The sequence below is a fragment of the Falco cherrug genome, chromosome 8 (assembly GCF_023634085.1).
Source record: "Falco cherrug isolate bFalChe1 chromosome 8, bFalChe1.pri, whole genome shotgun sequence".
NCBI lineage: Eukaryota > Metazoa > Chordata > Aves > Falconiformes > Falconidae > Falco > Falco cherrug.
In genome coordinates, this window is record NC_073704.1 from 11,299,567 (window position 1) to 11,324,598 (window position 25,032).

At 46.2% G+C, this 25,032-nt stretch overlaps 1 protein-coding gene across 1 annotated transcript in view; it reads right to left on the reverse strand.

Moving 5' to 3' along the window:
* Positions 1-657: 657 nt before the first annotated feature.
* UNC80 (unc-80 homolog, NALCN channel complex subunit) overlaps positions 658-25,032 on the reverse strand; it is a 129,843-nt gene continuing 105,468 nt past the window's right edge. Inside the window, exons 53-65 of the mRNA XM_027808587.2 lie at positions 23,534-23,657; positions 21,099-21,224; positions 19,094-19,217; positions 18,131-18,337; positions 16,420-16,604; positions 15,368-15,533; positions 14,310-14,489; positions 12,209-12,347; positions 10,117-10,173; positions 3,910-3,991; positions 3,310-3,421; positions 1,867-2,084; positions 658-1,032 (exon numbers count right to left, since the gene is read on the reverse strand). Coding sequence (XP_027664388.2) covers positions 766-1,032; positions 1,867-2,084; positions 3,310-3,421; positions 3,910-3,991; positions 10,117-10,173; positions 12,209-12,347; positions 14,310-14,489; positions 15,368-15,533; positions 16,420-16,604; positions 18,131-18,337; positions 19,094-19,217; positions 21,099-21,224; positions 23,534-23,657 — 1,987 coding nt within the window. The 3' untranslated portion in view covers positions 658-765. The remainder of the gene's footprint in view (positions 1,033-1,866; positions 2,085-3,309; positions 3,422-3,909; positions 3,992-10,116; positions 10,174-12,208; positions 12,348-14,309; positions 14,490-15,367; positions 15,534-16,419; positions 16,605-18,130; positions 18,338-19,093; positions 19,218-21,098; positions 21,225-23,533; positions 23,658-25,032) is intronic.

A 25,032-nucleotide genomic window follows, 5' to 3' on the forward strand; every position in this document is an offset into this window, starting at 1 on the left:
TGGACTATGTATACCATCTGCAGACCACTCACCCCCTGCCCATCTATATCTGTGCACAGCACGTGCATTCCTTCTTATGGTATGTACTGTATTTAGTTTTACAGAGCAAATATTTTTGTAGCACAAGGGCAATATCTTACAGAGTGGAATGAAACCAACAGACAAAAGTAAATTCAACCACAGTCTGCAGTGCCCCAAAACAAAACAAAACAAAACAAAAAAAAAAAAAGAAAAAGGTCTAATTGCTCCACGGTGCTTCTCATTGCTCTGCAAGTTAGAAACGATGGTTCCAGGCTTGTGAAAAATCAAGCTTTAGACGGGTACTTTTTGTCAGTGTTTTCACTGTTGGTACCAAGGTGTAAGAGCCTTGGATTCAGCTACTATATAGCCCTCCTCTCAAAACTACTACAAAAATAAATCTTGGGCACAATCTCAAAAGAGGCTTCTCTGCTCCGTCTCGGACAGTCCGAGAGCCCACTTACCCAACAAGGCTGCTGATCACAGCACATGGCTGCCAGATCAAGGTTTTATGCACCACAGATTTGCCCACACACCCCTACCCTGAGAATTTTGTACAAATTCTCTGTTCCTGCCGTCTTGCCCTGAACTGAAATAGATTTCACAAACAGAAATGTACCAGTCTGTAGCAACTGGCTGTTTTCAGATAATAAAGTGCTCTTGTTTAATTAGTTACTAGTTAGCAGGGAACTCCGAGGAGAAGGCACACTTTCATTTTCTCCTCCCACTCCTGCACTTCCCCAAGAGTTAAACATGAGATTCATCTAGGTCAACGTCAGTCTCCCCAAGCTCCACGTGCGTGAAGCTGAAGTGAGTGGCCAGCAAGGGGTTCTCCATCCCGTTGTCCTCACTGATGTGAAGGACAGTGTCCCCATGCTGCAGCAAGCTTGTGGTCTCAAGGCCAGCGTAGTCGTCGGTGTCAGAGAGCTGGGTGGGTGGGGTGCTTTGTGCTGTTGTTGGCCAGGACTCCAAGCCCTCCTCTTTTTCCTTCTCCTCAGCAGAAAGTGCCTCACTCTGCAATTGAGGAGAGCCAGTGATCAGGCTCAGAGGAAGTGGGAGGGAGAGGGGGGAAAAAGCGAGGGAACATCAATAAAATATTTTCTCATTTGGAAATACTGTTTACCATAAAGGGCCAGGCACTTGCAGATTATAATTGCAGAATATATTGCCCCAATGATATATTTTTGCTGGTGAATCAAATTTGCAGCAACGATCAGAAAGGTTATCTGATTTCAGTCGTTAACACATCCTCATTGCAGTTTTTTAAGTGTATTTTCAAGACGGGTGTCTTTCATTTGTTCATGGCAAAGGACAACACCCCCAAAAGACACTAGGTATGTGGGTGTATGAAAGTGAGCTCAATGTCACTGACGTGTTGAAGGGATGACTGTGACTGTCCCTGCACTGTCCTCAGTGGTGTCCAACACAGGAAAAGGTTAGACAAGCAATTTCTTTTGGAATGTGGTGCCTTTGCCAGAGCAGTCCTGAGGTTTGGAGGGAGCTGCTCCTTAAGGATGCATGTCTCAGCGAGCAAGCTGTAAAAACCCATTGATGAAAATTTGCACTGGTGAGCAGGCCCAGAAGGACAACTATATGTGGTGGGAAGATGGAAAAGAAGATGCAGGAAATATATTTGCAAATTAAGAATCATTGCATAGATCGAGAAGTGAACAGTTTGCAAAAGGAAGGGGTCAGACAGCAAACTCAGCCTAAAGAATAGATGTCTTCACCCACCTGTCAGCGTTTGTTACAGTGCTGTAATGCATCGGGCATTTCCCTGTAAATTTGCCCTGCAACTGTGATGAAGCAGCAGGTAGACACAAATGATAAAATCATCAATCACGTTACCTGAGCGGTCTGGCTGTGGAGATCAGCTACAACGATGGCAGGTGAGGAAGTCAGCACAGGTTTGCTGAGAGGTTCCTGCTTGCTCGTCGCCTGGGGGCTGCTGTGGCTGCAGCCCTGCTGCGGGGCTGCTGGAGCTGGAGCCGAGGACGGGGACCCTGGGGAGGCTGTTGTTGCCTCAGGCTGGGCTTCAGTGAAAGTCACCGACCGCTTCTGCTCCGCTGAAGGGTACAAAGCCCAGAAAATTTAATATTAAAATGCTACAAATTGGGAAGGAAAACACAACAAGAAAAGAAGAGAATCTCTGGAGGTTTAACAATGAAGGCAGGATTCATGATTCATTCCATCTTTATAAGCTGTCTAATTGGAGTCCAGTCTAAAGCCTTTTACCCTGGGCTTCCTCTAAAGCCGCAGCAAGAGTCGGGGATCTCCTGAAGAAGACTCACCCTACCTATCCTTGTCATGACTTGGTGAGATAAATGCCACCCATAACATCTTTCCATCCCAGCAGAACATACTGGATTGAATTCCCATGCGAGTTAGTCATTTTTGCCTTCAACCAGGAAAGGAAATATGGAGATGCAAAGGGCAAAAGGAAATGCAAATATATAAGGGAATTGCCCAAGGTTTTGCAGGAAATCTGAGAAAAGAAATAGGACAGCTGATTGCCCCCCATTCCTGCAGATAAGTCCACTATTTGGGAATAACAGACCAGCACAGGTTGAAGAGAGCTAGACTGAAATGTCACAGTAAACCCGATACCCCTGCTCCTACTCTTACTTATTTGGGATCAATTTTTATGTTTCAGACATCTCCAGCAGTGCTGTTGCCCCAGCACAGTCCTGGCTGAGTGGTTAGAAACCCAGAAAGTTCACAAGCAACCTTTGCTCTGCCAGGTGTTTCCTCCAAAGTTAACTGCTGGCTTCAGATTATACGGAATACAAACTCCTGCTCTGCTTGGCACTGCTGACTCCTGGAAACATACGGCATGGACTAGAACAGTCCTATTTTCATTTCCATATGCAACCTTTAAAACTCTGCACTGCTTACAAATGATGGGAAATTTCCTTCTTTCTGTTACTCTCTACAGCAGCTTCAGGTTTTGCACATCTGGAGGTTGCGGACAAGGCATCCTGAATAGAGGATTCTATTATATCTATTCATTTCTATATCTATTCAACTCTCTACACCTCTAGGAGACATCATAATTCACTGTCCATGTGCAGTTCTACCTTGAAAGCCTTTGGAGAAATGATCAAAGTGTTTTGAGGGGGTGATCTTCTGATAGGATATCCACTTAGTAGGAAAAAGGATAAAACTGTGAGGACTTCACTTTAATATAGGCTACTAACAACATACTAACTCTAATTTCAGCTGAAACAATGACATAGTATTTTCTGCTTTCAAATATGAAGTGCTGGTTCTGGAAATGCAGCGCTGCCCTACCGCCAGGTTTTGGTTTTGGCTGGATGCTCCGCCTCGTGGTTGAAAGTCGAGCTCCGTGACGGCTACGAGGTTCGGTTTGAGTTTTCTGACGTGACAGCAGTGGTCGCCGAAGCTAAAAGTTGGAAGAAAGAGTCAGGCTGATGTATGTTCACACATTACGCAATTTCTCTGTAAGGAGAACAGATCGTCATTGTCTAAATACTCTAAATGTCCATTCCCTCTACTTTTAGCAGATACATGTTTTAAGGTTTCCATGGCTCAGACATCTTCTTCATATGAGCTTCTGCGGTTTGTGCCTATTCAGTTTCAGTACTGTATGTAATGCAATGCAGACCGTGTTTGTTTAAAACAAAACAAAAAGCCTGCAGAGGAAGAGATTGGGGAATTCAAAAGAACGTGCACCTCCTCCCTTACGGATTTGTCAGGTCTTACAGCTCCGACTTGTGCTACGGTTCCCACTAACTCAGTGGGCTGTGCTAGTATATCACAAATCGGGTAAAAGGGACATGTCACAACCACAAATCGTTTCGAAACAGACGAGAAAAACCAAGCCAATTCAAACAGCAGGAGAGAAGGCTTGTTCGCTCCCCATGTTCTCACCTGCCGTAAGCCTCTCTTCCGCCCCAGGGGCTGCTGCAGAAGAAGGTTCTGCTGTCCTGGCTCACTCTGCACGCTTGCCACCCTGTTAGATGTTGACAGCATTAGGCCAAGCACAGAAGCACCCGATATAACTAGTAGGTGTCCTGGCAATTGTGGCTAAAATAAATAAATAAATAAATAAACCAACCACTAATGGCACAGTCACTTCAAAGAGCAACACTGTCTTTGAAGGATGGGGGGGACGTGTCTGTTGGGTTGTGGCTTCCGGGGCTTAGGAAAGGGTGGGAGGTGGAGTCATGGCATTCAGGACTTGGCCACGCACAGGTAGCATCCAAATATAAATAACTGCAGATTTCAGTTTTCAGTCATTGATTGATGCATCCCACTGAGCAACACTCACTTCTCTGCATCCTTTGCCACATCAATTAAGGCAAGAATATCAGCTTCCTAGCTCAAAAGCTTTCTTATTTGCTTTCCTTTTTCAAGGACAATATTGTAAAACCTGCTTTTTTTTTCCTCCCAAATAGACTCCACAGCCTCATCACCATTTTGTCATCTGGTTTTAATTTCAATTTAAGTCAACAAACAAAAAAAACAAACACAAAGTGACAAAGGATCCATTCACATAATGGATGCATGAGTTATGTGAACAAGGCCCCGCACTCAACACTTGCAGCCTTAAGTCTTTTTGGGGCTAACAAACAAAAAAGACAAGTAAACATAAATTACATATTATATATATATACATAAACACAGCTTTTTAGTTTTTAATATCTTGGCACAAAATATCTGAAAATCTGCAGTAAAAGAATCTTTAGCAATAAAACATACTCAGCTACATACAATCTCATTCTACTATTCAACTGACCATTTAATCTACTTAAAAATATCACCCTCCCCTCGTTTGTATCAAAACACTGTACTCCTCCAAACAGTTAAAAATTGGTCATTTAGCAGACAGCGGTCACAAAACATTTTATCTGAATGAACTACGTCTGAGAGGAATATGGTTACAACAGCAACTAACATTTAGGATGGACGACTTCTAAATCAGGCAGCTGCTTATTTGGGGCAGACTGGAATCCACTGAGCCACACATCCTATTTAAGCAACTTCCAGCTATATCTGGTATGCATTGTTGACGATTCGGTATTACAAACCATTTTGCCTTCGGCCTGCATTAATCTAAAGGAAACCAACATTCTTTTCTCTAGATGTTTTCCTTTTATCTCCCTGGAGCTGCTCTGTACCACCAACAGGGTGAAGGTTTTATCTCTTGACCTTACAGGAGCAGAGGAAGAAGACAAACCTGAGGACATGGAGGATGTCTATGGAGAGGTTTAAAAAGTTCTGTCTCCTGAACAGCTCGTTCTTTAGTGTGGCAGAAGTTATTTGCCCTTAGAAGGTTTGGTGGAACAGAACATGAGAACTTCCTGATCTGCTCTGGGTCACAGTCGGGTTACCTGACCTGAAAGTCCTATTCCTCCCTGCCTTACCAGTGTAAACTGGCCACACTTTGCACTAAACCATACGCGTGCGTTTCTGCCAGCTCTACTGGGGAGACAATGGGCAACTCCAAGGAGAGAGACAGCTTAAGACCCTGAAGCTGTTTCTCCTCTGGTTGTCTGACCACAGCCTAATAATCCTAGGCATGCCCTCAGCAATCTCACCACAGCTGCAGTGGTTTGGGAAAAAAGGAAAAGCTTCTGCAAACTCAAAGCCAGAGCAAACAAGATACGTTTGAGTCCTTTTCTCCCTCAGACAGCAATTCTGAATGAGATCACCAGTCTCTGGAACATCTTTTCCAGCTTTTACGTAGGGTATTGAGATGATTTACACACAAAGCATCCTAAACATCATGCAAACACCCGCCTATGGATAAGCAGAGTCTCAGAGTTACTTCCTGTTGGTAGGACGGTATTCCTGACCCAGACAATGACTGCAGCACACATGACTGGTAGGTTCAGAAGCAACACAGCATTCCTTATTAACGCAAAGAGACTGCACTTAAATTAGCCTTTAGGTCTGTGATCCAGACTACCCGAAATTACAGCTTGTAGACTCTCTTAATCTTCTCTAGGATTACATAAAAACTTGCCCCTCTGAATTTTAAGAAGTTTTTAGAGTAGTCACCAGTATGTGAATTAAGTAGGAATTAGCTGAAGAAAGTCTTGAAAAAATAGTTTTCTATTGGACTGGCTTTTGAGAATACTGCTACAATTTCTGATGAAGGAACAGTAATTCTTAGTTCTGTGAGTGAGGCGACGTAAATATCTGTAGCAGAAAGACTACAGTTATGGTCAGCACGAAACACTGTTCGTAGTGGTGAAACAAACTCATTTCACGTGCATCATGAAAATGCTTTGATAAAGTTGTTAGGAAAAGGGAGTACATGGACTGCATGCGGGCACAGAGGCTATACATGAGGAAAAACCCAATTCCCATGAAGTAATATGTGCACTGAAGACAAACAATAGGGTGACCAAAAGAAAGGCTGGACTTTGTGTCTTCCTGCTGGAGTCTGGGATTTTCAGCCTGGCTTATATCATAAGTGAAATGAGTTTAGTGAGCTGGTGGATGTTTGTTTCCTTTACCAAATCATTACACAAATTGGTATAATTTGCGATGATCTTATGAGCTGAAATTGCAGATATCTATTGCAGGCAAATGGTGGACCCGAGAGCAGCTGAGTTTTGCAGAGCTGCCCTCAAAACCAGCACAGTTCTGCTGTGGCTGTCTCTTTGCCTTCTATCCCCAAATTCTGAAGAAGGCAAGAGAGAGAGAATTGTAAAGACCGAAAATTTCAGATGAGTGGCTGAATTTTCACATATAACCTTTCACTTCATGAGGGTTTGTGAGGGTTTCTTTTCACATCAAAGAACAGCACTACTGATCTTGTTTCCGTGAAAATTAGAGTGGCAGGCAGACTGCTGGCTCCGTGTAGCCCTCCCTCCTCCTTTTCTGCCTCTCCTTGTTTACCAGACCTGACCAGCAGTATACTGTTTTTCTGGCAGCCTGTGGGACCCAACCGAGGAACACAGAATCAAATGCCATTTCAGCTGACAGTATGTTTCCCTCCTGTGGCAATGTGATCAATAAGAAGGGGGTTTCTGCAGTACATAAGCCAGATTTCTTTCGGAGTATCAAAAGAGAAGTTTTTCCTGCCCACACAAAGATGCTCTGTCACTCTCTGAGTATCTCTGTCAGGAGTATCTTCACAATCGTGTTACTCCCATTACATAGTTAGGGCAGAGACAGGTGAGCAAAAGATCAAACCAAACCAACTTCGTGGAAGCATGTTGCCAGCACTACAAGAAATGACAGCCAGTGCAGTCACACAGTGGGGGCTAAAAGAAATGTTGTCAGGTTGGCAGTTATAATAAGTGATGCTCACAAATTACAAGAAACCATGCAGCCAAAAATATAAGAAAAAAAGAAAGAACAAAGAAGAAAGTAAAACAGAGACAAAGGAAGCAAGGAGTTTAAATGTCGCTTTAAAAAGGTGTACATGCTTGCCACACCATTACGATAGAACATACACACTTTGTGTCCCAAGACATCTGAGTGAGAGGGTTGGTGGACAAAGGCCAGTGGAGAACGGGTTAAAATGTAGAGGAACTCCAGCTCTTGTATTCCCAGACACATCCTTGCCCAGCTAGTGTTAAATCTGCCGTGCGTGCCCTGGCAATGTGAACTCGCCCTGATTTTCCCCATTAGGCACCATTAAGCTAAGGTAGGCATAATGACAAACATTAAAGGGAAATGTGTTTGTGCAACAGATTTCCATTACAGTGACTTCTTGTTCTTCCTTTTTGCTTTGGGAAAATATCCTCTCCTCTCAGATTATAACCACAACAAATCACAATGCTAGACACATATGCTCCTCAGCCCTGTACCCTGTGCTATCTGTTTACTTCTGAGCACTTAAATGCTACCCGCTTCCTGTCTTCCCTGCTTTTCTACATGGCTGGCTCTAAGTGCTGTAGAACAAAGGGAAAGAAACTTTATTCTTTTTTGTGTTTGTCACTATTTATTTAATTTATTTAAAGCTCCTACCTTCCATAGGGGTCTAACCTCCATATGATTTATTTCTATAAAGAAATATAAATAAAGTCAGTTATGACTAAGCATCAGCTTTGGAATGCAGAAGAGAATCCTGAACAGTTACCATCATGCTCCAGCTGAAATCAAAGTTAAGAAAAACTCAAGTCTTCCTTATGCAAAACTAACACTCCTGATATAAAACCACATTAACTGTCGCATGAACCCCACAGCACAACAGGCTCCCACAATGTCTGCTTTATTACTTCTGTCCTTTAGAGGAGGAATCCAATTTGCACATTCAACAATGCAGTTGAAATATCTTTTCTTCCTCACAGAACTCTAAACTAGCCTTTTTACAAAAAATTGCAGTATTTCCCTGTCTTTGTTCTTTCTAAGGCTTTGCAGCCGTGATGCCCCTCCCTCAGACATTAGCGCCCGCTCCCTGAAAAGAATAATAAACCTCAACAAGAACTGACTCCCAAGTACATCTGTTAACCTTTTTGCCTAAGGAAATCTCTGTACCGTAGAGCATGGTGGAGGATAGTGTCCTGGTCCCCAGTGTGACAGAAATTAGAAGGAACCCACAGTACAGCTGATTACATTTCAGGGTTCAAAATAAATTATTACATTTGAACTCATCCGTTGACTTAGCTGTCTCATAGTCCTCAGCCTCACCACCATTACTAGGAGTGACTCCTCCCCACTGAGCAAGGTCAAAACATTTCAAATTAAACACTGATGTAACCTGGTATCAGGTCATTATGGCTTTAACTCAGATGCAGACCTTCTCCTTTGTCATCCTCCTCAGCTGTAGTGAGTTTTTAGCTCTAGGTGAGACACAGCACTTAACTTCTTTGGTTGAGTAATTTCTGTTCTCTTTAGGCCCCAAAACATGCTCGGACGACCAAGCAATCCATTTTACTGTATCACAAAACCAGGTAACAACATTCCTGCCTCTGACAAGAAGCCCATGTCTTTTCCTAACGCCACTTCCACAGCAGTACCAATTAGAGACTGATCTGCCAAAGCAGGATTCACACACACAGAGGACACCACAACTCATGGGATGATCTCAGTGACACCACCAACGATAAACCCTCCATTTGTCAGCTGAGAACGAACAAACGAACAAAGCAGCCTGTCCCCACCCCAAAAAGCCACTACTGACATCTACAACCAACTAACAGAAATAGAAACCATTCACACAAATGCCTCTCAACATATCCACATCTTCAGCCGGTGTGGTAGAGTAACAAGCCAGAGTGTTACCCTCTGTGTTGCCAATGTAGGGAGCCATGTTCTTCTGGAAGGAAACAGAGATGCTCTTGGGACTAGTGACAGCTCTCCGACCTCGCAAGGTGTGAGGGGTTGGGAGGCTCGAGCACAGCAGCAGGACAGTAAGGATGATTAACACGACTGAGCTGGCCGTTAAAGGTGCAGCCCTCCCTTCTAAGCTCTGACCCATTTGGCAGGCATGGCCATAACAGTTTGCACAGGAACCCCCCCGTCCACAGGTAATGGGGAACAGCTAGAACTGAACTCCGGCACTGATGGGGCAGTTTGAAATACATATTAATCGTGATCACCTGCAAGTTTTCTAAGGCGTCATTTGAGAATTGGAAACACTTTGTAAAAATAATGAGAATTACTGTAAAGCACCCACAAAGCACTATATTCCCCAGGTCTTATTATAATTAGTTTTATTAGTGAATGTTAAAGAACACAGCTTGATATTGTTATTAAGTCTTTTGTGGTGACAGCATTGTGAGATGAATGGAAAAACAGATGTCTCTGTTTTATATAAGCCTCTAGACTAATGCTTATAACAGGCTACAGCTAATGCCTCACGGATAATCTTTCTCATGCCTTTCAAGCAATAGCTAAACAAGGGGAAAACCCCGAGGCTAGCCAGCCAGACCGCTATTTTACTTGCTACAGCTTTTTCTTTCCCCTTCCCCTTTAGCCTCCTCAAAGTTACTGGCAATCAAAGCTGAAAACTGAAGGTGGGTTGCTACACCTTTGACTTGCAGGCCTGAATATCAATGAGCCACAAGAGACAAAGATGGAGAGAGCAACAAAAGGTGAGGGGAAGAGACAGAGGAGATTGGAAACGGCTCGTTTCCCAGCACACACACTGACAGACAGGTAGTGTTAACACTGTACCTAGAGAGGCTGCCCTCAGTGGCCAGGCTCGGGGAGTCATCGAGGACATTAGGTTCACTGCAGGAGGGGCAGGGAGATTGAGAATTTAGGGAAAGAAAATGCAAAAAGCATGCGATTGTCTCTGTTTTCAAGGGAAAAAATATCAACGGAATAAAAAAGAAGAAAAAAAAAAAAAGGACGGTAACATTAATTGGTCTTGCAGGCTCAACAGCACATATATGACTCAGAGGAGCTGAAAGAACATCTGATAACGGGAACAGCCTTTAGAGGGAGTTTACTGTACGTGGAGACTTAATACATCTCTGCCGAGAACTGGGGAGCTGGGAAGTTCAGTAGGATGCGTTTCCACAGGAAATAAGGGCAGGGAACTGTTTTCAAAGCCATTTTCCTGCAGCATTTCCATTTATTTTGGTTCTATTTACTTCCAGCTTCATAGAAAGCTTTTTTCTTCCCCCTTCCTCACGAGCCAGTTCTCCCTGAGGGAGGGCTAATCTATCTCCCGTGAGCTATAGACCACTCTCCTTCTGGTAGGACTCTAAGGACAAACATCTGGAAAACAAGGTCTTTAGTGCAATTAAACTGTAAGTAAACAGCTGGCACGGATCCTGGCAAATGAGTACATAATCACATTGCTTTTCTACACTTCAGCCATTTGGGCAGGAGCAGCCTTCTCAGCCCATAGGAAAAACATGAAAGAAAGAAGGCAGTCTGCTGGGTTACCAGCAGGAAAGCAATAATAATATTACTTAACGTTAATTAGTTTACGCTTGTGAGGCAGTCTGAAAGCCCAGAGACCATCCATAAATAAAAAGGGCATGACGTTGTGGACTATGATTATGCTTGCTGAGCTTGTACTTCCCTACACAGATGAAAAGCGATTCTCCTGGTATACCGTGTACTTAAAAAGTAGAGAGCAAAGCTCTGTTGTAATTAAAGTCTTTTTTTCTCAGCATCACTGTGACTTGGGATTGCACAAAGCAAACATTGCTATCAGTCAACTGTGACTCTTATGAAGCTTATGCATTGAAGATGGTAGTGAAAGATTGAGGAAAATGCAGTCTTGCATATTAAGTTTTCAAGAAACAAAGGGACTGAATCAACTGAGTTCAAAAGTCAAATAAGTTCCTGTAAGCCCTTTTGTGAAAACTCCCAGATAAAAATCTGTGTAACTTCTCTCTTGTAAATCACTTCTCCTATCTCTGCTGGTATGTACCACAGCTGTTACTTTTCCTTCGTGTATTAAGGTTATTTCTTTAATTCCAAGCGAGACTGGGGAGGGAACAATGTTGTTTGATTTTCCAAGGCTGGTCAAGAGATAATGTAGAATTTATTCTTTAAAGGTTCAAAGGAAATAACATAAATCAATCTGTCCATTGTCAGATATCCTTGGATAACTATGTCACAGACAAATAAAACAATAAACATTGCTTACTTTGAAAAAAGATCCCATTTAAATGCAAAACTTCTCTCTACATCTTCTAAAGATGTGTATTTCCCAAATTCCAATCTCTTTCTCACACTCCATGTTAACCAGGAATAAGTTATTTCTATCAACAAGTATATTTCTAGTTTTAAACAGCATTAAATCTCGTCTTTGAACTTGACATTCAGTTTCTGTGATGAGCTAGCTACTGTTCTAGGAAGTACAAAGACTACATGGAAGAAAACAAAGTGAATCAAATAGAATGCCTCTTCCCCCCTTTCCAGCTTCTCAGGGTTCCTCCCCACTCCTTACACAGACCGGGTACGGTCCCCTGGTTCAATGCATAACCCCAGAATCACGTGTTTCTTTTTGCTGTCCACCATAGTAGCAAAGGAAAATAATAGTGCTGAGGGTTTCTGAAGGTATTTAAGAGGAAGGTTTCTGTGGATGGCAACTTGCTCTTATGGACCTTACACAACACATCATCCTGGAAAATCATTCTTTCCAACCCTGCATCCTTGGTTCAACACGATTTCAGGATGAATAAATTTAGCATCACTATGCTGGCACTGATTCTACTATCCCACGTCTCTGACGTACACATAATATACCTGCACCATTTCTGCTCTTGTGAATATAATGGGAAAGGTGAAAAGTCCATGTCGTTACCTTTGGCTGGGTAACATGCCCACCTCAGCCTGAGGTGCGGACACGCTGGAGAGATGGCTGGAGAACCGCCTCCTCCCAATGGCACCCATAAGGTATGCTTCTTGTTCACTTACCACACTGGGCATGCTCAAGGAGTCATCTAGAAAGAAAGGAAAAACAGGAAAGGAGAGGAAATAACCACCCCAAACCCCACCTACATATTCACAGTTGTCAAGAGATAACAGGATGCCAAAGGTGTACCCAACACTTTACTTACCAAGGCGCCAAGCCTGCAAATTTGAATGCTTCCATTAGATTTTACAGTCACAGTTCAGAAAGACATATCCATGAAACCCTGCAGGATGAGGAACTCAGCACACACGGGGAGGGGGTTTATGTATGCTTTCAGCTTATATGGCTCTCGAAAACGTGTTTGGGAAACTCGGCTTCCACTAGGGCTTAATTCCTGTGATTAATACATTGTTTGTTGATACACAGTGTTTTCTGGCATAAAGGTTGTAACTGGACATTTTGCTGTTATGAAATAAACTGCAGCTATGATATAGCAAAGCACATTTACCAAAGTTACAATACTTGACAGCAAAATGCAGAACTGACACCCTTGAACACTCCTCGGGACATGCGTTTTAAAACGTTATCCAAAAAAAGGACAAATTGACTCTACATCATACTGCAACTGAGTTACGCACACAGTTGGATTGTGATCAGGACTGCTTGAAATTGTCAGTGCCGTTTCAAATTACCTGAAGTACCTGGAAAGAAATACCTCTTCTGTGGGTTTTACCATGACAACTTCTAACTACAAATAAATAAATAAAACAAAGGGGAAGTTTTGTGTAATTTTCTCTTTTCTTCTCAACATTTTCCAATTTTGATATACTGAAATATTTTATGGCAGCATTAAGCCAAGGCAGGGCTGAGGTAATACGGCCGTACGCAAATGGGAAGATAGTGCTCAGCGTTCCACACAGTGGCTCATAATTAATCTGAGGCTGAAACCAGAGTTTGCCACAGTGAGTTTCTGAGCAATGTATCAGCAGTACCATGCTGAGCGGATCGTACAATGTTTAATGATGAACCCAGCTAAAATAAAGCTGGGCTGAGCCTGGAAAGTTTCAGGCTGTTCTTTCCCAAAAGGCAATTCTGCTGTAACCACACAGGCCTTTTTTTGAGGCACCCATTTCCACTCCTCATGTTTGCCTTTGGGGAATAGTCAGCAGTCCTCAGATAGAGGAGTGAAGCACCTGAGTTTCAGGCATTGAGGCAACCAACAGTTGCAGCACCAGAAGAGAGTATCCCTGCTAAAGTAGGGGGGAGCCCAAGCCTGATGACGTATGAGCAGAGTTTTCTACCCTGGCTTTCTGTGATGGACAACCCAGAAACAATAGGCAGCTCAGAAACAGAGAGAAGGCAAAATTCCAAGAATAACATGAAACTGTAACGACAAAGCAACATTCAGGTCATTGCAGATTAGTCCCCAAAAGTTTCACCACCCTATTCCTTCTAAACTGGTGCCAGAAAGCCTGGCAACTCCTGAACATGCCTGCCGACCGAAAGCGAGATCAAGCTTTTGTTGTCAGTAGGTTTAAGGCTTAATTTCCTCTGCTAATCGAGTAACACAAGCACACAGACATTCCACCCTGCAGAAAGTCACGGCTGGACCCCTTGCAGCACAATGACAAGGTATTCCACATCGGAGCACCTGGAGAGAAGCGATGAGCAGGGAGTACTGAGGTCCTGCAGGAACAGGATCCTAACTACAGAGCCTAGGGCCAGGACGCAGGTCAGAGAAGGCTGGTTGCCAAGTGCCTTGCCAGCACTGTGAGGACTGCATCGCAGCCCAGGTCTCACACACTAAAAATCTGCCAGTGCCCTTCCCTTTCCCCTGCCCAGCGCTCGGGGGAACGAGGAGGTGTGTAACGACCCAAGCTTTAGCACCTTGAGCTGTGTAGCGACCACACCGGTTTCTCTGCCTCATGCCTCTGTGGTCTTTTGTTCACACTGGGACGGGGACAACTGCCTTCCCCTCCCAGCCATCCTCTGGGGCATCAGGAAAACATCTTCAGTGCTGGGGGCTTAACTCAAATCAGTAGTCACGTACTTTCTTCATCCTCCTCATCCGTGCGGCTCAACGTGTCCTGCGAGGCCTGCTGGGAAGGCTCGCTGTCCTGCTCCCAGACCGTGCCAGTGCCGGTGTTGGAGCGGGACATGGTGGCCAGGCTCAGGCGGTAAGCGGAGGTGGAGGTCCCCACGGTGCTGACAGATGTCTTCCCTTGGTAAGCTGCACAAGAGTGGGAAAACCAAACCCGAGTCAGTGATGGCACCGGAAATCAAAAACCAGCCAAGCATTCCTGTCACGTCAGGCACCTGGTTGTGCCCAGACTAGTGGGGCAGGGGTGATAAACCAGACACGGCTGCCCCAGCTCACCTCAGCTCTCCAAAATCTCTGCCTGTTCCTCTTACGCAGTCTGGTTTTCTCCCTTAACCTTGGCGCCATTTTTTCCAGATCAGCTTCAACATTTAGGAACAAGGCAAATTATTACCAAGGAAACGAGGCTGAGGCATTTTCTTTCGAATTTGTTTTCTCTTCTTGGGAACAAAGCACATAAAACCTCCTGCCGTGCGTAAGCACTGGCTGCCATCTCGTGGCAACAAGCGCGGCTGTGAGAGGAGAACGTGTCCCCTCGTGCAGGGGCGAACGCAGCGCACCGGCAGCTCAGGGACGCCGGGCTGCACCTTGCAGTGGAGAAAAATAAAGAAGAAACCAAGAGGAGAGAGGAGCAGGCCGATCTGCTGCAGAAAAGCTGACGTGTTGCTGCATGAGCAGCTTTGGCTTTAGGGAGATGTGGCTGGGGGCTCACGCATTGGGGGCTGCACGGGCCAGCTGGGACGGCGAGCGGCAGCTACTGGGAGACGGGACTCGGTGGAGTAAGTGGGCACGGCAAGGTGCGTGTCACTACCGACCTGGCTTGTGCTGGCTGTCCAGCGATAAGCCTGGGCTGGGCACAGGGCCCGATCCGGGGCAGGCTGCTGGGGGGCAAGTCGATGACCCCATCCCCTCCTGGGCAGCAGGAAGGTCTGGCCTCACAGGTTAACGTACGAGTGAGCCCGCTGGCCAGGTTGGGCTGCTGGCCCTCGGCTCTCCCCGCTCCTCCTTACCAGACCCGCTGTGCACTGCCTCTTTCAGGATCTTCAGCTCGTTGTTGAATTCGGCAATGAGGGAGCTCTTGCAGAGCGGGCGCGGGATGAACCGTCTCTCCAGCTGGTCGGCGATGTGCTGTCGGGCAGTCAGCTCCTCGTGGTTCTCGGCTGGCTGGGCCAGCAGCTGCAAAATTGGGACAGGTTAGCGCTGCAGGGAAATGATGCCCAGGGAACTGGGAGTAGTCTCCAGACCAGGAGCCTGCAGCCAGCAGACTGTCCTCGTTGTAGGCATGAGCTGTTTGACTCCAGCTACAAGGTTTCCACCTGTCTGTCAGGGACAACCTTACGTTTGACTGAACAGATATCAAAACCTCACTGACACTGGTGCGTGGGGAGGAAGGCTTGCTTATGCTAAGCTCTACCCTCAGACGTGAGACAGCTCCTTTCTCCAGAATGATTTAGTCTGTCAGGGTGGTGAGACACGGTACCATGGGTACGTGGGGTACCATGTGCTAGCCTACCTGGTTAGCAGGGAAGAGCCACGATTAACTTAAGCCCAGGCTGCCTCAGCCTAGCAGCTGTCTGTCCATCCACAGAAGTCCTGTCAGAACCTTCACCCACGAGATGGGAAGTGGAGTGGTCCTTCCTGGCTGTTACCTGTATTGCCTGGCTCTATGCAGAAGAGAGATTTCTGGAAGATTTCTGCCAACTATGCCAACCCCCTCCTAGGTGCAGAGCATCCACGCTACTTCCAAGTGCTTTGAGGGTCTTTGTTGCAAAAGCAAGTCCGCATGCAAGCCCTCTTGGTCAAGCCTGAGAGTACTTTCCCATCCAGGGGAACTAAGACTAGCTGTGCTCCATGGATCAGAGCTCCTGTGTGACTGGCAGTGTCACCTAGGAAGAAGCCCTGTGATTTAGTTTCAAAGGGTTCCCAGGCTACTAACTTCTGAAAAGCCACTCCCTACATAAACACAGTTCTTCCAGAAGTGCTGTTCCTCTGTTCTCAGCAGGGGAACAAAGGGTATCTTGCCTTCAGGGAGTGATCTATCAGGAGCCAAAGCAATGGTTACCTTGCACTGGATGAAGGGCCGAAGGAGCACAAAGATAGGGATCCGTGTTCGTACGATAAAGTCGAGGAAATCCCACAGGGCCAGCCCTCCCACCTTCCGCAGTGCCATCTCTTTGACTTGCAGGCTCAGCCAGTACCACTGGCTGTCCAGTTGGCGTTCAAAGCAAACAAGGATCACCTTCAGGGCTACAGGGGAACACACACCAGCAAACGGCAGTCAGAGGTGCTATCAGTGTCCCTTGCAAGCATGGAGGGAGGAATGGGGGGGGGGGGGGCCCACAGTGGGCACCAACCTACACAGGCATGCATGCATGCACGTGCACATGCACACCCACACACCTCAGACTCACAACTGTCTTTTTTTATCAGTCTCCAAACGTGGCAGGGAAGGAGGGCAACCTTCTTACATTAAAGGCTTCAGGATCAGGACTGAGAGTCCCATTTGCAAAGAAATTTTCCTACTTCACATCTAAGTTCCTCTGTGTTTTCTTGCTGTAGTTTCCAATCTCCCTCCCTGCAGATTTCTTTTGTCTTCCTGGAATTCAGATATTTTGAAAGCAGCTCAGGGGTGAGTACAACCCTGGCTGATCAGACAACCTCAAAAATTCTGATCAAGCATATCCACACAAAGAGTCAGCCTGTGAGCACAATAACCTCCAGGTTATTTATGGGCTAATGAAAAGAACCTTTCTAGCAGCGCAGCTGCATGAGTCATGGCCAAACTGTAATCTAAACAAAAATATGGTCCAGTAAGCCAAGGGCCGTAATTCACAAGAGCACTGTGTTACAAATGGGGATGAACAGCGACGAGGTTCAAAACAATGCTGTATATTAAGGTGGGCAGTGACCAAGATATTTCACAGGAGAGACAAGGAATGTCCTCCTTTCCATGCTCCCCTGGTCTGGAACAAACAGGGAGGCCCGGGAATTGCTGGGGGAAGGCTGAGTACTCCATTTTCCTTGATGGGATGGCCAAGACATTTCAGCCATCACACATACATATCCAGGTTTGTTGGGGTGGGGGAACTAAATCAGTTGGTGAACTGCCTTCTTTTATCAGTGTTACCCCACTCCTCAGACACGGGTTAACGGAGACCTGAATATAAGTCTTTAGATAAATACTCTCACAAAGTCATAAAACACAGCAGCTGTTTGAAGGAGCGAGAGCTTTGAGACAAAACACTCTAACCATATAGCTCTGACAACCTGCAGTGCTGCTGCATCCCCAATTCAATGATTTTTTTCTTTCTTTGTGCCAGTGGGTCATATATGAGAAAATATAGTACTACCTTGCGGCAGTATATAGCGAGTAGAGGGAATACCAGTCAGTAAGGACCGTGTGTGCACAGGGCCAGCAGGCACTTCACCCTAGCTAGCCAAGGGCCAGTAAAGTTGTGATATTAGAGGCTGATAGGCAGCGTGACTTGCCTTTCGTGGCTTCACTGCTATATTCTGGCAGTATGAAAACTGAATGACTTCTACCTGTGCTGCAGTCTCCTCCAGCTGCAGTGCAGACACTGCTCACATTGCAATAGATTCCAGAGGTACTCCTGGCTTCGTGCTCTGGCCTGGCCCCTTGTTCAGGACAAGACCTAAAGCAGCTCTAAAGAGCTCAGTAAGCTCCTGCCTGAGAGGGTTTTCTTTGGTGCTGCCTACGGTCTTGAACACTCCATTTTGTCCCTTCTCAGTGGTCAGAAGAAGCCATCACTCACCCAGGTAGGCAGCCTGGCTGGTGGACTCTGCGAGTCCTTCCCGCCGCAGGTCCTTCCCCGCATCCCCTGGGGTGGAGCAATGGGCAGGGGAGCTCTCCAGCATAAAATTCTTGCTGCGGGAAGTGCTGATGATGCGAGGTGGCAGGAGGATATTGATAACAGTCTGGAGCAGCAGCAGGACCTCTGGCTGCTCCAGCCAGGGGCTGTCTGAGATGCATTGGGAAGGAAGAGAGAGAGAAAGATCAGGCTACATCCCATCAAAGACACCCAAAAGATCCAGACCCTGTTCAGTTCCAAAATGGGATGCAATCTCAAATGTCCCCTAAGCCAAAACTCCGTCCCCCACACCTTGTTATGCTGCTTCTCCTCCTGCAAGCAAAGGCAAAGTTTATTTTAGCACCAACAGAAACACACAAGAACACAGAGCTACACAGCACAAAGAAATGTCCTGTTCAGTTGTCTCATGATCTCATTTCCTTTTGACATTCCCCTTTCCCTTTACTTTTTGCTTTCATGTAGGGATTCACCAGTGATCACCCTCTATAGAAGAAAGCAAGGAGCAGGACTTGTGCCAGACAAGCGGCATGGATTGGGCAGACTGAGATCCACAGGGGCACACAATTTCTGCGACCTCTGCTTCCCTCTGTGGCTTCTGCTACAACAGATTTGTCTTGCCCTGCACTCCAGTTTCAAAAGAAGGAGCACATCTGTGTAAGACCTGACTCAAGAACCATGGCACAGCTGAAACAAAGAGAAGAAACAACAACAAGTACTTCTCCCAGTGGGGCTCTTTTCAGTCTCGGACCCAACAGGCACTTAGCTGACACACTGCCAGTGACAGAAAACCAAATTAAACAAGCAAACAAACAAACAAACCCCCCAAAACAACAGAGGGCAGGGAAAGTGCAAACATCAGTTGTCAGAAAAGGGGGAGAAAAATTCTTTTTGTTAAATTAGTCAGACCTTTGCTTCCAGATCCTACTGTGAGCACAAATGGAATCAGTAGGTTTAAAAGCATTCCTTCCCTTCTTTCCTGATTGGTGAATGGGGAGACGACATGGCTTAGGGGGAAATCTTCTTTCAAAGCCTGTGCAGTAATAATAAGAAAGGATTAAATGATTTCATCGGCAGATCATGCACACAAGTTACTGCAGGGAATGAGGATCCCCTGGGCACCCTGTTTACACAGTACAACACCAGCATTGACGACCTGATTGAATTAGAAGCTGTGAGACCACTTAGTCAGGAGCAAAAGGAATTCACAGAGTAACACAGGTGTCACCTTCTCTCCTCAGAGCCAAGATGTAAGAAGCCCAGATTCCATAGATACCATTACCAAAATTGGATGTATCCCACAGGAGTCAGCTGAGTGTTTGTCCTAAACTCTGCACTGCTGTAAACGGCATCAGGATCTGACCCAGGCTATGGGGAATAAAAAAAGGAACAGAGGAAACTGCAAAAAGGGCATAATCTAAATATTCTGCTGTCCAAACATGGAGGTTATTCCCAAACACATTTTTTGTTCTGCCTCACTTTGTACTGTCCAATCATCCTCCCCAACGCAAGGAATGAACTGAAAAATAAACAAAATTCATGTTTACTCCTTGACACATAGTCAAGCCTAGACTGAAAAGTCTTTCATCTTCTTTAGAGGAGGTAATACAAATAAAGGACTGTCACTAGAACCTCTGCTCATTTACAGCTTCTCAGTTGCTGCAGACTTGGCTGTGAAATGCAACTGAACCTTGCAACCCCTCAAGCTTGCAGACCTGGGCTGAGAAATTCCAGGACAAGATGTTTTCTGATGGGGTGTGAAGTACTTCTGTTTCATATCCTGCTGGAAGTATTAGGAATTATGATCACTCCCATCTTTTTTTGACACGTTTGGTTTTCATTACATTTCAAGTTCATGAACAAGTGAGCAGGGAGAAGATGAAAACAAAAGTAAAAAGTCCCAATACTTTAAAAAAATATTAATTTGGCATCTGGTTTTTAAAAAGAGAAAAGACCTCAGAGAAGGTGAAGGTGGCCCTTTTTTTGCTTTTGATTAAAGAACCATTACCTCAGAGTTGGAAGAAGTCTGTCCTCTTTCTATGTTGGTACCAAAAAGCATTTGTGTGCCTCATGCTCTGAGGGACAGCAGAGTGTTTTGGTCCCTGTAAGCCTTCCTTCCCAAGCTGCCCTGCTGCTCAGAAATACCTGCTGAAGTACTCAACTGAATGTGCCAATGCATATTTAAAAATGCAGGTTGGAGCTAGATTAGGAAATTTATCCCTTTTTTGGTCACCATTCTCTCTGATTTCATGCCAATGGGGGGTAGGGGTGGGTGGGAAAGGGATACAGAGGCAGAAAGACTCTGCAACACTTATGGCACTGCTATGAGAAAGGAATAGTGATGAAATTCTCCAAAAACTCCAGGATGTTTTTATTTTTCTATTATTATTCTGGACAACAAGGATGCTATTGAGTCAGCAGCTGAAAAGCCAAGTTGCCCTGCTTTTTTGAGCTGGCGCACTGTGTGACCAGCTCAGGTAAGAGTAGAAGAGCACAAACTCCACTCTCAGTTGCACACATGGTCCCACAGTAAGAGGTAGGGTTGCGTGGACGTGACCTAAGCGGAGGCCCGTCTCCCTGTGGCAGGAGGCTTATGCTAAATCCTTGGATCCTGCAAAGAATCCTAACATGCTTGTCAGAGCCATAAACAGCATCGATCAGCCGAACTCCCTGGACTTCAATGGCAGCGTTAAGCTGATGGATGCTTGCTGTGGACTTGGCCACAAAAGGTGAATCCTGAGCTTAGTTCAAGTTTCCAAAAAGAAGGGAGAATTTACATGCTGCTTCTCTTTCATTTTTGGTGTATGTTCCACAGTTTTTGCCCAGCTTTTGCAGAAAGAAAACAGAGCACCGATGAGTTGGTGTCTCAACCAGAAGCTATAACAGACCTGGCCACAGGCCAGGGCAGACACACCTGTATCTGCAATGCTACAAGCCGGACAACAGCTGTGCTGAAGGGCAGAGGTGGCGAGAGATAAGGGCTGAGATGAAGAAGGGGTAATCCGTCAGCCACACTGGAGGGTCCTACCACTCCCATCACCTGCAATACAAACAGAGCACATCACCACAACTGACTACTTAAGAGTTTCATCCATGCCATATCCTCCAACGCCAGTGAAATGGAGGTGTCTTCCACTGAGCACTGAGTTGGGGTGGATCTAGGAGAACCAGCCCCCCCAGTGGTCCTTGTGGGAGCTGGGGCCAGTGAGGAGACGGAGTTTTAGCAGGGAAAGGGAAGGGAGAAGAGGGAACCAGCAAGGATGGGAGGAGTGCAGAGGTAACCTGGTACATTTATAAATGTACCCAGTACCAGCCCTGAATGACCAGCACTGGACTGGTGGAACAGTTAGAGTTGGAGGATATGTCATGTAACGACTGTAACAGATAAAAATATGTCATCAAAGCAAAAAGTCTGCATTGAAACTGTACATCATTCCCCTTCTCTTGCTGATCTACTTGAAAAATAATGTCCTAAGTATGACCCAAGTCGGGTTTTGTACAATGTTCAGATTCCTCTCAAACACAGTCTGCTCTTAGGAGCTCTTAATTACAATTAATCTCACCTGACCCCAGACGTCTGAAGCAGAGTCACTTGCATGTGACCTGGTTGTCTCGAGCAACTTGAAATAACAGTGCAAAAAATAGGGGAGAGTTATTCAAACCAGTTTGGATGTGTCCCTCAGGCGGAATTAAATCGCAGGCCTGCATATGCCTGTTTCTCTCCAGGACTAGACGCATCTAGATGACGGGAACAGGGAGAAGCTTCCTGGCAGATGCCTAAGCTTAGGGGAAGTGAACACACTCTTCTTTTAACAAATTCAGCCTGGGGAAAAAAGGCATAACCAGTATTCTGCCAGAAAACCAAAGGACAATTTAGAAGGGGAAGAGGCAGAGCCCTTTCATTGTATCATTGTGGATTATAATCTAGACATTTCCCCACTTTCCTGGCTGGTGTCTTTTTGAGTTTCATGATGCAACTGGTCTACACATGATATAGCATGCAGTTAGGGGTGCTCCCACAGCTCACAGAGGCCATCATAGTTCTGACAGCTAAAGGTAATTTACTCCTAGCAGTAAGAGTACATCTTTTCCTGGTAGCTCTCCCTGATGTTCCCAGCCAGCTGAACAGAAGCATGATGACTGCACTTCAGCACTGCGGAGCTTTCTGCTATTTTAGGAGTGCTGGCTAATTGTTAATGCAGGCCCTCCGGAGAGCTTGCTGGCGTGATTCACTCTACCATGCCTGCCTGCCAAACTGCAAGGCCATTCTAAACTTGTATTTGAGCTAACTCTGTAGCAACCTCCCCATGTAGCAACCCCAAGTAGTCTGAGGGCCCCCATTTGCAGTACCTCCAAGCAGCTGCCTCAGTTTGAACAAGGAAGGAGTCTTATGGGCTCTGACAGCTTGGAGCCTCCCTGCCCTTGCAGCGACGAGTGCCGAATGGACTCGAAGGACAGGAACCTGGCAAGAACTGATACTGCATTGTAGCTGATTATCATTGTTTTTAAAGCCCCTCAGAGCACTGGTGAACCCTGATAGGTGTCTTGTAACTGCTAGAAAAAGTTATGACGTTTGTGTTCTAAGGAGAAAGCGTTATAAAACCCAACAACAGAAAAGCTAGTGCTGCCTTTCCCCATTTATTTGTATTTTTTCAACATGGAATGAAAGCGTGCATGTTTGTCCAAATGCCTGGAGTTACACTGATGTCAAACCGAGGGTTTGCCCCCAGTGTAACAGCTGCAGAAACACTACAGCCTGTCACTGCATGACCAGACCCCGTCCGTATCGTGCCTCTGTTGTAACACGCTTAGGAGCATAAAATGTACTGAGAGTGGGATCTGAACATTGTACAGTGCAAACCTGTACTAGATCAAGCCAGGGACATTGCAAACAGTGGCGTGAATCCACCCATGTAAACCCTTCTGACTAGCCAACACCTGATGGCCTCTGTCAGGGCCATCGGGGTCCTTCCCCACTGGAGACGGTAGGTATCCCCAGTGCCACCCTCTCCCCATCTCTACCAGGTGTGTGCAGTCTCCACCACCCCACTCTCCAACTTGCAGCCCTCAACTCTCAGCTCAATCTGGCACAGGTGGATCTTCAAAGTGGTGCGTGGGAAGCAACGGAAATAAATCACTTGACCACTGCTACCGGTCACTGTATCTCCCCATGCACCACTTCAAAAATGAACCTTGCTCTCTCTAGTGTCACTTGCGAAGTCCCCTTGCGAGTGGTAAGGGGGACAGGTAAAATGACAGGAATGGGAATGAACTATCTTCTGTCCAGAGAAGTCAACAGCCAGGGGGAGGTTTAGCAAAGGTTCACGGGGTTGCCGCTCGGCTACTCACCAGATTGACACACACATTGATCAGAGACCTAAGGTGAGGCAGGAAGGATATGATAGGCTGCCTCTGAAGTGTCAAACAAACCCCTTCAATCAAATTGCTGGCAGGCTCCCACTCAACCTGGCGCCTGCAATACAACAGTAGGTGCCGTTAGCCGCGGGCCTCCTGCCCCCCACCAGACGCTTGCAAACACGGCGACCGACACACAGTGATGCCCACAGAGGAAACGTTTCAGACAGCGATGACGTCCAAGATGAGCACAAAGTGCGCAACAGAGAAAAGGTTTTATCCACGCAGAGCCACAGAGCACACTGGGCGTTTGAGAGAGACAAGAAACGTAGCAGAGGGGTCCGCGCTAGCGACACAAACCCCCTCACAACAGCAGTGGCGGACGGGCTGTGTTTCACTCCCTGGTGCTTCCCTCTGGCCGGTGGTGAGTGCAATGGAGCCACCAGCCAGCTGCCTCGGGGGTGCCTGTGTGGGGAAAAGGTCTGCTGTGCCACGCTCCCAGCTGAGAAGGGACTCCTCCATCCCTTGTGGCTTGTGGGCGTTCTCACCGAAGGGAACAAACCCCATCAGCCGTGAGTGCCCTCGGTAAGCCGCTCTGCAGTCCGGCCTGCTCTGCCAGAGCAACTCCCAGACACAGTCTGCCCTAAACATAGACTGGCCCAGCAGTACAATCTTTACCTTCCTCACCCTGTGTGTGTGGGGGGGCTGATTTGTTCCCAACCAGCACCAAAGTCCTTCATTCCAGGATTCTTTCTTCCCTGACACTTTGTTTTTTTTCACCAAAACAGCTGTCAAGGCTTGTGACAGATGCTGATGGTGTCCTTCCTAATCATAAGCAGGCACAGCGTAGGTAACATGAAAGCGGATTGCACCCTTCAGCTCAGGGCCTGACTCCTCCGAGTAAGCACAGCTCTCAAGCCAGCATCTGACTGTGCACTCGCTGGGACAGGAAGACAAGGCTTGCACAACTTGTTAGCTCAGTGCTAAACAATAAGTCAAGCTCCTCCGAGGACTTCTTAGAGTCACGTGGGGGATCAAGTATCTACTACTTCTTATGCAGACGAGCATACATCTCGTCTTTCAGCATCCACTGTTCCTAAGTCTCCTGAACAGTAGTTTGTTCTTGTTGTTACACATATACCACCTCCCATCAGACACTGGTTTTGGAAGGGGGTGCCCACAGGATACAGTGTATAAGATTCTGGTGCGAGTACCCCAACGGATGGCTCCTGGGGTCTGGCGCCCAGTCCCATCCCTAAGAGACTTCATAGCCCAATGACACTTAAATGTAGTTGCTGCATTTGGTTCAGTGGCTCTGCTGTCTCTCCCTTTGGGTACAGAAGAGCAATTTCAGCAGGTGTAGGTACACGCACAGACAGAGAGAATATGAAGGGAATTCTAATTTATGAGCATTCATTCAGCTTACACAAAAAGGAAAGATCTTGAGGAACAGAAAGACCCCTAAGCTGCCTTTGAGGCAGAGGAATGTATGA